This window comes from Caretta caretta, chromosome 11, assembly GCF_965140235.1.
Source record: "Caretta caretta isolate rCarCar2 chromosome 11, rCarCar1.hap1, whole genome shotgun sequence".
NCBI lineage: Eukaryota > Metazoa > Chordata > Testudines > Cheloniidae > Caretta > Caretta caretta.
In genome coordinates this window covers 58,447,097-58,460,624 of record NC_134216.1, presented here as the reverse complement: position 1 = coordinate 58,460,624, position 13,528 = coordinate 58,447,097, and the positions used below count along the sequence as shown (strand labels likewise).

The following is a 13,528-nucleotide window of genomic DNA, read 5'->3' as shown; positions in this document are numbered from 1 at the left end:
GCAATTTCTTGCTAATATTAGGCTCATGAAAATCTTTCTGCACTGTGGGTTAGTTATTATTTATAAAAATCACAGAACCAGCTGATACATTCATAAGCTAATTATTGTAGCAGCTGGGTACACATGGTGCAATATGTCTGAGCCTGTGAAGTATCACAGATTTCTTGGGGCCTGCTGGGGGGGAGGGGTGCTGTTGAAGGCTAGATCCCTTAATCTGATCAGCCAAGCAAATACTTTGTAGGGAAGCTGGATTAATATTCCTCTAAATACCATGAATGTGCTTTACCTTCAGAACTGGGCTCCCTTAAACACACCATTAGCGTATCTCCATTGGGGAATTGAGAAGTTCTCAGGTGTCCTAAGGACAGGGTCTTTGCCTGGTGCCTTCCTTTGCCAGAAATTAATTTGGTTTGCTCATGTCTGCACACATGGTCACACTGCAGTCTAATCCTCTCCCTAATAGCTCCAAGGTCAGGACCTCGCATGTTGCTGGGCAAATTGAGCCCTATACTCCTTAAAGACTAATGGCAGAGAGCACGCAGTCCATAATGAGGCCTGTAGTGTTGTTCTAAGTGATTGTAATGAGCGCAGATTATAACGGTGCCTATAAATCAAAATGCAGCAATGAGTGTTGTGCTAGACATTCCAAGTTTCATCCGTGGCGATGGTACCACTCAGCTGTCACCTGTCTCATTTCAAATTAGGGCTTCCCACAATGCAACTCCTACCTCCATCAGAACAGCAGGTGTTCTCATCTTTAAGGTCTGTATCTCTCAGAACTCTGTCTTTTAACAGATGTAGGTTTTTGTTTTTATTTTCTGTTTAATGATTGGTCTTCATGCTACAGCATCCCTCGGGAGATGTTAAACATACCTGCTTGAAACATTTGAAAGAGTCCAGTTGGAGACTTATTCAGATCAGTAAAAAGGATGGAGAAATAGGAGCTTATTTTTTCCACAGATGGTTTATTTTCCATTTCAAAAATTGTTTTCTTTGTACAAAGGAACCCCTGAGAAAATACTTTGGGTCTGGAAGATTTTTTTTCTTTCTTTTTTAAGATACAAAGTTTTGGGTGTTATTTTGGATGGAGGAGAACTGTATTAGAAATTCAGCCATCACCTGACTCTGAGCTTAGCTAAATACCAAGTAAAATACTTTAAAAATATCTATATATTTTCCAAGCAAATGATTAGATATATTGTTTTCATCCCCCCCCCAACCCCCAGTTTATTGCAAGAAAAGATCAGGTCTGCACAAATGTGGCCTCTCACTTGTAAAAACAAGGCAGTGTTGTGTTACAGATTAGTTTATAAATCCCCAGTGGCTTCACAGTTCAGTGCCTACAGCTGCTGCAGATGGGCCTGGGTTTTTGTCTCTTCGCTGTGCTGCAGCCGGCAGTTGAAGGAGAAAATGGAATGATCAGGTTATTAACATGTAGGCCGTGAGGAAGAGGCTGCACAATGAGAACAGCTGGTGTTGCTGTCTTGGCTGATGCAGCGGAGATAATCAAATCTTCCTTTTTGGGGCGGGGGGGAGGGGGTGAAGGCAGAAGACACAGTGGAGAGTTAGACAAACAACACTTACGATATCATATGGGGGTTTTACAATGCACATTAGGAGTCATCACTGGCTTACAAGTTGTTATATAAAAATCTTTCCTTTTTTAGGAAGGACTGTATGGGTCTTTAATGAACCGGCCTATTAAGTTTTCTTTGGTTACAGCTTGGAAATATGCAACCTGGGCTACTTCCTGTTCTCTGCATTTAACATCGATCTAGCTGTCTATCTTTTAGGTATTTTAAGGTGCCTGTCAAAATGGTGTCTAAATGCCGAGTTGTAGCTTGGAAATGATTAGGTTATAAAGTGACTAGGTAAAATATTTTGACAAGAGTCAGTAAGCCACGTTGACAGCATCCTTGGCGTTATTTTCATATACTCCATCATTTGCATTGCATCTTCTCTTGCACAGGCACAAGAAAGAAATCATATCCTCAATGCTAAGTAGGATACATCTGCCTGCAGGTGTGAACTGAGCCAACTTTCAGATACTTGCAGGTGCAGTTATAGTTAACCTGCGCAGGGCCCAAGGTCACAGACAGCCACACTCAGTGCACACACGGGGCCAGGTGTGTGAATGCCATTAATAAGCCTTGTTGTTTTGCCCTGCAGTATTCTTTATGGTTTACAGTCAGCTCCTTTCTTGGAGTGCACACTTTTCACTCTCTGGGAACCTTTGTTTCTTGGCCCTTATGGAGAAGCCCTATAGTATTTAACAGACTGCTAGCTTTTCTATAGAATTTCAAGCTAACCTATAGAAGTATAGAGCAGGGATATCATTATCCAATATTACACTATATAGGTTGGTTTAGAAATCTCTTCAGCAGATATCATTGTCCATAGATTTTTAGAGTAATTCCTACAGAGCCCTATTTGTCTCATTCTCATTAAATTTGATAGGATTTTTCCATAAGGCTTAATCTTCCTTTATAAAACAGGCACTTGATTATTTACACCTGGTCAAGTTTTATTTTGGGATCTGAATTGGAGGAGCGGATATTATGTAGCAAGAGCTAATCAAAGAGTTTTTACTTGTTGGTATTTTTTATCAAAAGTTTTCATTTAGTGTGTGGGGACAGGACTTCTGAGTTGGTCACTAGCAGATGTCAGGGGCCACAACCACCCTCCCCTTGATGTATTGTTAAGTGTTGCAATAAATCAGTGGTTCTCAACCTTTTCCAGACCACGACATCACTCCCCTTGCTGTGTATTGCTAAGTGATGACTAATGCTTATGCTCAAATAAATTGGTTAGTCTCTAAGGTGCCACAAGTCCTCCTTTTCTTTTTGCAGATATAGACTAACATGGCTGCTACTCTGAAACCATTGATTTATGGCAACCCTGGTTTGCCACAGTTAAACCCAGTTAAATCTGTGGAAATCAGGGGGGCTTCCATGACAGATCAAGGCAACAGAACTTGAAACAGTGTATCAGCAAAGCCTGCAAGATAGCTGAAGTTCATTTCACATCTGCTTCATCAGTGCTCGACAAGTTAACTACTCTAACCCTTTTGGTGCAGGGATGGCTGTGTGAGCTGCTCCGCTGGAAAGAGAACCCAAGCCCGGAAAATCGCACCCTGTGGGAAAACCTCTGCACTATCCGCCGCTTCCTGAACCTTCCCCAGCATGAGAGGGATGTGATCTATGAGGAAGAGTCCAGGCATCACCACAGCGAGCGCATGCAGCACGTTGTCCAGCTCACTCCTGAGCCTGTGCAGGTCAGAACGCTAACCTCCCATTCAGTGGTTCTTTGTGTTGCAACAGCTGCCCGAGGTAGAAAAGAGCAACTGGTTCCAGCTACCATGGGGCTTGCTGGTTGTGTGTGTGTATGTGTATGTTAGGTTACCAAAGAAGAGGTCAAAACAAACTACTTACACTGGCAATAAGTGAGGGTAAGACTCAATAGGAAGAAGAGCTGGTGGTATTTTGGGACCTACCTAATCTAAATTTTTGTGATTTAGTATTATGGCTCTGAGTAATAATCCAAAGTATGTTCCTTGAAAACAAATTTCTCGTAGAGTGTGTGTGTGTGTGTAGCTGGAAAGTGGACTGGGAACTTGAGTAGATGCGCTCAACCCACAAAGTTCTCACAGCTTCTGACAGAGATTCTCAAACTATGCTCCACTATCCAAAAATGCTTGTAGCATCCATCATTAGAAAGAGACCGCTAATACCACAGAAGATATGGGGTGTTGGGAGGAGAGGTGGCCCATGAGTGGGTATGTCCCGTGTGAAGTGGTCTAAAAAGTAAAACATTTGGAGAAGCTGTGCTTTGGAAATATCAGCTACATGTGTGTTTGCTGAGCAGGGTGAACATTTCCTTGAAAGCGGAACTTCATTTCAGAACCCTCCTCAGTGATATCTGCATGTTTGTAGGCTTCATTCCTGACTCATGCCCTAGATTTTGGTTCTTTGCAACTTTATATTAGCCTTGTCTTAGTTGTTCTTAGTGAAATGAGAAGATGTTCTACTGGTAAATAGACATACACATGCACAGAAAAAGAAGGGAACTGAGTGAAATACTACCAGACTTTCATCTCTGAGGTCCTTGCTTCAAAACATAAATGAAAATGAGTAGTAGATATTTATACACATCACAAAACCAAGAGTCATCTGGCTGTCAAGAGAGGCTAGAACTGAGACAGCAACATGTAGCAGATCAGGACTAATGTGAAATGAGAACTGGAAAGAATTGTAGAGTACTTTCCCACCTTACAATCCTCATGCGCACCATTACCACAGGTAAATTCAAACCAGTGCTTTACTGTCCTATGGTATGAGCCAACACTGGGGGCAGGAGGTATTATTATTTGTACTGCAGTAGTGTCCAAAGCTTGGCAGGGACCATTGTACTAGGTGCTGCTTTATTAAAATTAAAAAAAAACAGGAAAAATAACACCCCCCCCCACTCCAGAGATCTTAAATCTGATATAAGATATGAGGCTAACTGAGGCTAAAATGCTAGGAGGGAATGTTGGTTGTTGGTGGAGGGAGAAACAGTAGAAAGAATCATAGAGGCTACCTATGTACACAGCTTGATGACTCCAAATCATGTTGAAAGCTTTTTTTTTTTTTTTTTAAAGAATAATGATCATTTCTCCACATCGCCTCTTGATCTAGCCTTCATTCTTTTGGGGGTCAAAGCAGAAGTAAGTCTTGAGGAGGTCATCAAAAGAAGAGAGGCCTTACAGATTAGTTTGGAGTCAGCTTTTCATGCATAAGGTATTGCGCAGAAGGAATTGGAGAGATTTGGGGGGTAGTGGACAATGGCCATTCAAGGCTAGTATTATTGGAGAAGTAGGATAGAAGGGATGACAAGAAGCAGTTAGGTGGGGGGGGGTGTCCTATTTGCCAAAAACCCTGAAGCTGATGAGAAGAAGCTTAGACTTGATGCAAGGAGATCCTGCCTTTCAGCTTCATGGTTTCTACTTTCAGCTTTAGCCTCTGTTCTGTTACTGGATTCTCTGTTCTTTTCTAGAACTGCTTTGTTCATCACTCTAATCCCCTGCCTCTCCACTCAATCCGCGTTCTCTACTTCCGTTCCTGTGCTTTTGAGCACCTCTGCAGGCAGTTCTGAGACTGTTCCCCACTCTAAGTTCATTCTCTCTTCTTTGAATTCTGCCCCCTTTCTCTCCAAACAACTTCACTTCTCCCTGGTCATTTTTTGCCCTATCCAGCTGCATACAGCTTTTCAACTTTTGACTTTCTCCTTAAAACCTATTCCCAGCCTCCATCTTTCTCTCTTCAAGTTCTCCAGTCTCACATCAGCACAAAGTACCCTAAATGCCCTGCATCAGAGGGCCAGGGTTCATTGGCACCCCATTCCTCTCAGATTGTAAATGATCTGAGGCAATGAACTGTCATCTTACATATTTGTAAAGGACCAAGTTCACTTCTGGCACTGTATAAATAACAATACTCAGCAAAGCTAGATGAATTTGTATGTAGCGGAGTATTCTCTCTTAAAAAAAACAACAACAGTTGTGCCAGAAGGCTACCAACTTTGTGTAGCACTTAACTGTGTTAGACACACAAAGGAAACTGTTATAAGTGGAAAAACGCAGCCCTGGAACTAACACCAGTTTTAAGGACCTGAAAGGGACAGTTCAAGATAATTTTTCCCTGAGTTGGCTCTAGCTTTAACCAGTGACCTTGATAATTTGGCCTACTTTCAAAACTCTTCTTCACATCACTTTTTTTGCATAGTGCACGGTGTCTCATCTGAGTGACATGTTACACTGCATTGCAATACGATGCATTTGTATTTGTCAGCAAGTTACAAAGCCATAGATTAATTATTTATTAAGCAAAATATGAAAAATGAAGAAAAATAAATGGAACCAGCTGGCAACTGCATATAGCAAAACTCTGGAGACTCTGGGATATGGTTGATACATTAGGTTTGTGTTTTGGGGGTGCTGCATTTTAAAGGACTTTGTCTGCCCATCCAAAATTCCCAGTTGGTTTTTGAATGGTGTGCTACCAGTACAAGACACAGACCTCCACCTGTCCCCGAGTGTCAAAAGAAACTCTGGACAGAGTGATTTTTTGGTTTATTTTAAATCATACTTTAAGTCTCTGCTACTGAAGTTATTTTCAACAGCAAGGTTTGATTTTGGCTTTGCTGTGTGGGTCGTTCATAGGCAATTAGCTTTGAAGAATCAATGACGGCTAGTATCAGAGATGTAAAGCTGAGGTCCTCACACTTGCAGTCATTGGAAATTCTGTGACACTTTACACAAGGGTAGGGGTCTCAGGCCCAGGAATCCTGGCCAGACTCCAGCTGGAGTAATTCCATTCTGCCTATCTAAAATTCCCTCTCTATTGTCAGTTGGAAAAACTAGTCTCACTTCCTCCTAGAAGCAGTTTCTGCTGCAGAATGCCTGCCACATTTCAATTCTGAGCTCGCTGCATTTTAGCAGTGAGTGAAACAATCCTATAACTACTGCTACAGAAGTACTCTGCTTTGCTGGTCTTTGGGGTGAAAGGTGCTATGTAAATGTATGTTGTTACCACTCAGCCTTGACGCCAAGGTGATGGTCGTTATAGGCCAGAACAAGTGACAGCGTTGTAAATGTAAGACATGCAAACCGATAAAAACCTTAAGTGCTTACAAGGCTCCCCAAGGAAGGCGGTGGGTAGTCATTCTTGCATCTCTAGTTTGTTTCATTTTTCTTCCGTCTTCCTTTTTTTTTAAAAAAGGTTTTGCTGTGTGGCAGTCATTCATGTTCAAGAATTGAGATACGGTGCAATTGTTCTAGCAATGGCATTGCCACATGGCAATCGGAGTTTGAGATTGGGCTTGGTCCCTTGCTTCCCAAGCTGAGAGCCAAACTAAAAGGAGCCTGAGGAAGAAATGCCTCATGTCATTGGCCAGCATTTCCCTTCTACCCAGTAATAGGGTCTTCATGCCTTCTGGCTTCCAGCAGATCCCCCAGCATCTGTGACTTCTGGATTGATCCCTCTGCTGCTTTCTTGGGGTAACAGGGTAAGGGCAAACTATACCCCCTCTGATTAAATAGGGTGAAGTTCCTCTTCATGGAGTTTGTGCCCCTATGCAGTGCAACCCCGGCATGGGACAGAAATCGGGGCAGAAGTCAATAAATAGAGAAAAATTTTTGAAAAAGCAACCCTTTAAATTCAGTTACTTGGCTACTTGGGGTAAATTGGAGACCATGAAGATTCCTTTGCACTGGGTTCCGTCTCATTTACATGTTGAGTTCATAATTTTGAAACTCCTCTACAGTTCAGGGATTGAATGCCAGTGATCACTGGTGGTTGATTTCTGCTCTGCAGTATCAATTTAAATCCAATGGATTGTGTTACTCCAGCTCTACAGCGGAGTAACTGAGAGGAGAATTTGGCTCTTGATAGTTTAAAAGGATTATTGCCACAGTTAGATGCATTAGCTCCTTTGGGGGCGGCTGCAGCAATCCCTGACCATCAAGGAGACAGTTGACATTTCTATTCTGCATGCTATTAGTATGTAACTTTGTTTTATTCCTCCTTTTCTCTCTTCCATTGGATTCTCCCTGACACCTACATATTAAGGCATTTAATGGAGTGCTTTCCTATTCCTTGAGTGAACTGTTCAAGGGGTGAAATTTACTGCAGAAGAAATTTTCACTAAGACGCTTGATGTAGAAGGAAGCATTTTTATACCAAAGAGCCAATAAACCCTAGGCCCTATGGAGCCTTGCAGTATGGCTGCATTCTTTGGCAGCATGGAGTTCATTTGGGGGCTAAGGAAAAGGCCAGGAAGACTATAACCACATAGATCTACTGGATAAATTACATGCATAGTGACCATTTTTGTGACTGGTCACTGCAATTATCAGGGCCATGTAGTGGCTGCCTAGGTGTTCTGCTTGCCATGCCTCTGGGTTGAGGGGGATTATTCCTCCAGCCCCATCTTTCACTTAGATCCCATAAGCCTTTGAAACCATGGGTCCTAGGCTAATCTCTGCCCTATAGAAGCACACACAGCTACCCTTCCATAACATTCAAGCTAACAAGTGACTAGAGAAGCTTGCCTATGCTGAAATTTGGGGGTTCACTACTGGGTCACAGTAATTCACACTTCTCTCCTTTCTGCCCCCAAGGTGACCATTCCAGAGAGCAACTGTCTTGCCTGGTGCTTTAATATAGGGCTAATTCACTGTTAATTGCTGGGGCAGAGAAACCTGACTCAATTGGGAGAATGATGAATCAAGCTGTTGTCTCTAGGGTGTCAGGATGGATAAGCTAGTTCTCTAGAGTAATGAGCCACTGCTGCAGCAAAGCACCTGCTATTCAAAGAGCAAGGCAACCTTGCATTTCATTTTTTGTATAAGCTGTCAGACAGATCTGCTCAAGCTCATAGATACATATTGATTTAAGTGTAGTCAAACATTGACTTTAAAGAAGAAACAGGAATGTATGTCACATGCTTCCTGATACACTGCTACTTTTGTCAAATTATTTTGTCTAAGGATATCTTTTTTCTTCTCCAGGAGCTTTGATTTAGACAAATCTGGCAATTTATAATATTTCAGATCATACATCTTGGGGGAATGTTAGTAAATAAAACAAGGTATAGTGGTAAGCTGTCCTTCAGGAAGGTCTTTTTGTATTGGTCTGTTGTTTGGAGCACTGAAAACAACACCGTGTCTTTTTAAAGACCCAGGAAAAATGCATCACAAAAATAAAGGAGATCATTTTACCATTTTGTGGGAGATGCCACAGGACAAATTACAATTGAATATAAAACATCAGAACATCAGTCACCTGTAAAAATGGGTCAAGGCAGGGGAGGTGGCAATCCATGAAACCCTAATTTCGTAGTCTCTTTATAGAAGTAATAAAGAAGGGAATGAGCTCCACAATAATGCAACTTTATGAAATAACGGATTTTAAATGGCACTAACACTAGAATGCACAGGTCAATCAATACATACGATATGCAGATTAGAAGAAAAAGAGGTAACCTGATGTAAAATTCCTCCATTTTAAAAATAATACTAATTAGTAACTCTTAGCTAACAGTAGGTAGGAGGAAAACCATGGCAATATTGTTCCTTCAAGGAAAAGAGCATGCAGAGTATGCTGCACAGTGATCTGCACACTCATTTTGTCCACAAATGGATCTGGGAAGGGCAGCAGTCTTCACATACTTGACAACTTAGACAAAAGCCACTTTCCCATCCCAAACTATCTTTTTGTGCGACTTGTGCTTATGAATTTCCCCAGACATTTTGTGTCGCACTCCAGTTCTACTCCACTCTTCTGCATGATTATACCCTCTTGTTCCCATGTTCGCTTCAGCCTCTTCCTACATCATAGCTCCCCAAAACATACCAGAAAAGTCACCCTCTAATCCCTGTCAGTCCTTGCTCAAAATGGGAATGAGGCCCAACAGATAAAACCGGGTCTAGAAGCCTGGGTGTACGAAGGCAGGTTGTACTGTATCTGCAGTGTAGCTGTATTTGAACCAGTCTCAGAAAGCTTAGAACCTTCATTTGAGCTGGCACATTTATGTTGAGTACTTGGTGTATTTATGTGCTGTTTGACCTTGAGCTATGGGGAAAAATATGTGTCAAATCTTACTCTGTTTCCAAACCCGACAGATTATCTAACCACTGAATGTTACCTGGAGTTGTGTGCGTGTGTGTATGTGTGTGTGCATGCGCTGTCTTCCATTTCTGTATCGCCTTTCAACCTAAAAAATTTTAAAATACTTCGAAAAATGCCTAACTATATGGTAAATAAAGACAAGTTTGTATTACTGCGGTGTAAAAATGATACAGTTAAAACAGAAAAAGTCAGCCCATTAGCATTTGCAAATGCTAATATATCTTAATAGGTTTGTTTCTCCCCTGGCAGTTGGGGAGGAATAGGGTTTTCTCCATCCTGTAGCATCCCCCATGTGTGTCCCCATCCACTACAGAGTTCTTCTTTGTTCCCACTGCCCCAGCGTGTGTGGTGTCTTTGAGAAATTGGTTCATTTCTTCCTCCTGGCATGAAACCAAATCCTCCATCAAAGTGAATACGGAACAAAATAACTGCGGCTTTCCCCATATCGGCAACACCCAGCTTCTTTAGAAGAGCTGCTGCTGCAGTGGGAGAGTGGAACATTGCACCATCGTCTTGGCTTCTTTCCATTCTGTCTAAGTGCCATGTTGTGGGGAGAGGGAGTTGGCCATGTATCCCCCAGACTGTAGCCTCTGTGTACAGTAACTCCCTTGGGATCCACCTCAGCAGCATGGAAGTTTCAAAAATATTCTGGCAGAAAGCCAGTGAGGTTTGGACTCAAGTTTTCCAGAGACTGCCTGCTGCCCGTTCTGCACAACGGCCCCTTGTGGCAGGAGGCCAGCAGTGCAGCAAAAATCCTTGGTCCTGCAACACCCAAACCTATGTTTTTGGCCACCTGGGCATGTAAAACTGTTTGCCCTGAAAACGGGGTAACTGCTTTAGACGTTTTGGCCTTGTGGATGTGGAAAGCGACGTGTGTGTGTGAACTTGGAGTCCTCAGAGCGGTACTGTTGTTCTTATGCAGCTCTGTTACTCAACTCTTCAGGAATTACAACCTCCCTACTTGGAAAAGAATTGTGGCTGTGCACTGTGGTTTTACATCCTAATGAATGTTTGACCACTTCACCTTTTGATGAGCACCATTAGAACATTTTTCTGACAGTCTACAGTAGCTCAGAAACATTGCCCCAGTGAGGCTTGCATGCATTTTGACAAAGCCAACAAGCAACACATAACAGACAATGAGCCCCTTATATTAGACTCTGAGGTATCCGATAGAATTTCCTATGATTGATAGTTATTACAATTGCAGTGGAAAGCCACTGAGTTTTTACTGTTCTAGCCAAACCTACCTACTGTGCCTTCTCAGCTGTTTCTGTTTAGTGTGGATATCTAATGTGGCTGAAAAGTGCTGCTGATTTTTATTAAGTTGAAGTCTGCAGCTCCCCTTATAATGACAGTAAAAGCACACTTGCAATTAAAGGGAAACTGCCTTAGTTCTGAAATTAATTTATTTTATTTAACCCTAGAAAGAAGAGAGCAACAAGGCTGGATAGTTTTGTCATTTCTGAGGTGGCAAGTTCAGTCTCTTCAAAGTGATCTCTCTAGAAGCAGTACTCACCTAGTCATATGACCATGTACCTTTAGATTTCTAATTGATCGACTTAAATTGTAAAGCTGGCTCTATGACAGCTGGTGGGCTGGGAGTTTTCAGTCAGATGCACATCAGTGTAGGAGAACTGGTGCCGGAGTAGGTGAATTGAGGTGGCACTTGTAAGCAGGGGAAGAAGCTGGAAGGTCAATATTAGCATTTTATATCACCTGGTCTTCATGGTTATGCTGCTAAACAATATACAGGATACAAGCATAATAAGCACCATTAAAATCTGTTTGTAGCTTAATTTAATACTCAGAGAGACAAGAGATTGACAGCATTGGTCCGAATGGCATGTTCCCTGAAAACTGCTCTGCTCAGTTCATGTCTGTGCTACACTGCACCATCTCAGATGTAGCTCACTCCCCGCCCCGCCCCCCCATGCAACTTGGCCAATATGCTTCCACCTGAACTACCTTTAACCTGCTGTTTCCTAGTCCCAGGGCGTCCATGAACTCAGATGGTCACTTTATTCTGAATGATGCAGTAGTTGGAGGATGTGTGAACATGGCCACAAGCATGACCATTAAGTTAACTCTTAACTTGTGAACTTTCAAAGCAGGACAAGACACAGGTGTGAGGGTGAAGAGCTGTTGGACCTGCTGCCCCACTTAAACTCCTAAAATTCTAGTAGTAGTTCAAAAAAATCTCTCTTTTTCATTTCATATTGGTGTTCCCTAAGTGGTCTCTCTTATCCTCTCCCAGAAGTTATAAAATAGCTGGCTTTACAGCCAGGCAGATCTGTGTGGTGGACACTTCTAGGACACTGGCCTTATTAACCTGAGCTTTCAAGTGGGGACCTCTTGAGAGTAAGGCCCCCTTTGCCAATCCCAGTGCAGCTGGCCTCTTCTGCAATGTAAAGATATGCAAATTAGTATTGGCAGGGAAATTATAGACATTAGGGAAGAGAAAAAAAGGACACCCATCACATTTCCTGTTATGAAACAGATTCCATTTGACTGAGGCAGGTCCATATTGAACTTCATCAGCCAGCTGCTGGTTAGCAGAATTTCTGAAGTGTGGTCTGATGTCTGGCTGCCCTGCCCTCTGGTAACAACTGCAGCTTTGCCCCAGCCTCTTCCTCTTGCAGCCACAGAAACCTCACTCTTGTTTGAGTATCTGTCTAAGATATCCAGTATCTGAGCATCTCACAGTATTAATCCTCACAGCACCCCTGTGACGTAGGGAAGTGTTGTTATCCCAGTTTTGCAGATGGGGAACTGAGGCACGGAGAGATGGTCAAGATCACATAGGAAGTCTGTGATGCAGCAGGGAATTAAACCTAGGTTTCCAGAGCCCCAGGCCGGTGCTCTAACACTGGGCTATTCTTCCTCTCCATTGATTAAGGCTCCAACTTCCTGGATAGTGGCTCATACACAAATATGCACACATTGCAGGGGGAGACTTTTTGCTGATGTATACAATATGTTTGTATAGCTTGTTTTTGTATATGTACATATCAAAACCGGAACTGTTTTTTGTACATACACAATTCTTACATAGAATATGTAGACGTACAGTAGCACATATTTTTTTCTTACATTCATCTACATTTACAGTATTTCCAAGAATATTCCAAAATATCTTAGCACAGACGGGAGAGTGAAGCTGCCTGCTAGATCCCTAGCTGTAGAACAACAAAGGCTACGTTATAAACCCAGATCAAACACATGACTTTAATAAAAGACTTTAAAAATAATTAGTTAATTTATTTAGAAAGCTGAAAGTCTCCATTTCTGATCATTCTTATCGTCCTGAAAGGAAGTAGGTGCCCAACTTCTGCCTCTTTTCAAACGCTTTCCCCCCCTTCCTCATGTTTTGAATTATAAGCTTGTGTGTGTATATATAAATGTGGCCTCTCTCTCTCTCTCTCTGTGAGAGTGTGTGTGTGTAGAAATATTATGTAGCCTGTGTGTGTAGATATGTGTATATGTATAAATATAATGTGGCCTACATTTTTGAAAGTAACTATCGATATGGAGTTCCTCAGTTTTGGGGTTTTGAGACACCTCCTGACTTTCAGGACAAGCTGAACACCCACCTTCCAATAAAAACCCAAACCTCTACAAGGTATCTCAGGTTGGGTACCCAAAAATGTGAGTATGCAAAATCACTTGCCATTTCTGGGAAAAGAGAAACAAAACACACACACAGTTTCACTCATTTGGCAAGAAAGATGTGGAAAATCTTCACATTTGTTTGGGTTTCATAGACATAGTTAAAACCAAAAGACAGCCCCCAGTTTCCAATAGTTTATCGTGAATAACCCTAGGACGGTATCTTTGATAATTACCTTTGTACCAACATG

At 42.1% G+C, this 13,528-nt stretch overlaps 1 protein-coding gene across 3 annotated transcripts in view; it reads left to right on the top strand.

The window, feature by feature from the left end:
- SATB2 (SATB homeobox 2) overlaps positions 1 to 13,528 on the top strand; it is a 166,198-nt gene that overhangs the window by 130,856 nt on the left and 21,814 nt on the right. For all 3 annotated transcript variants that reach the window (XM_048869826.2, XM_048869827.2, XM_048869825.2), the window contains one exon: positions 3,077 to 3,274. In XM_048869826.2, coding sequence (XP_048725783.1) covers positions 3,077 to 3,274 — 198 coding nt within the window. The remainder of the gene's footprint in view (positions 1 to 3,076; positions 3,275 to 13,528) is intronic.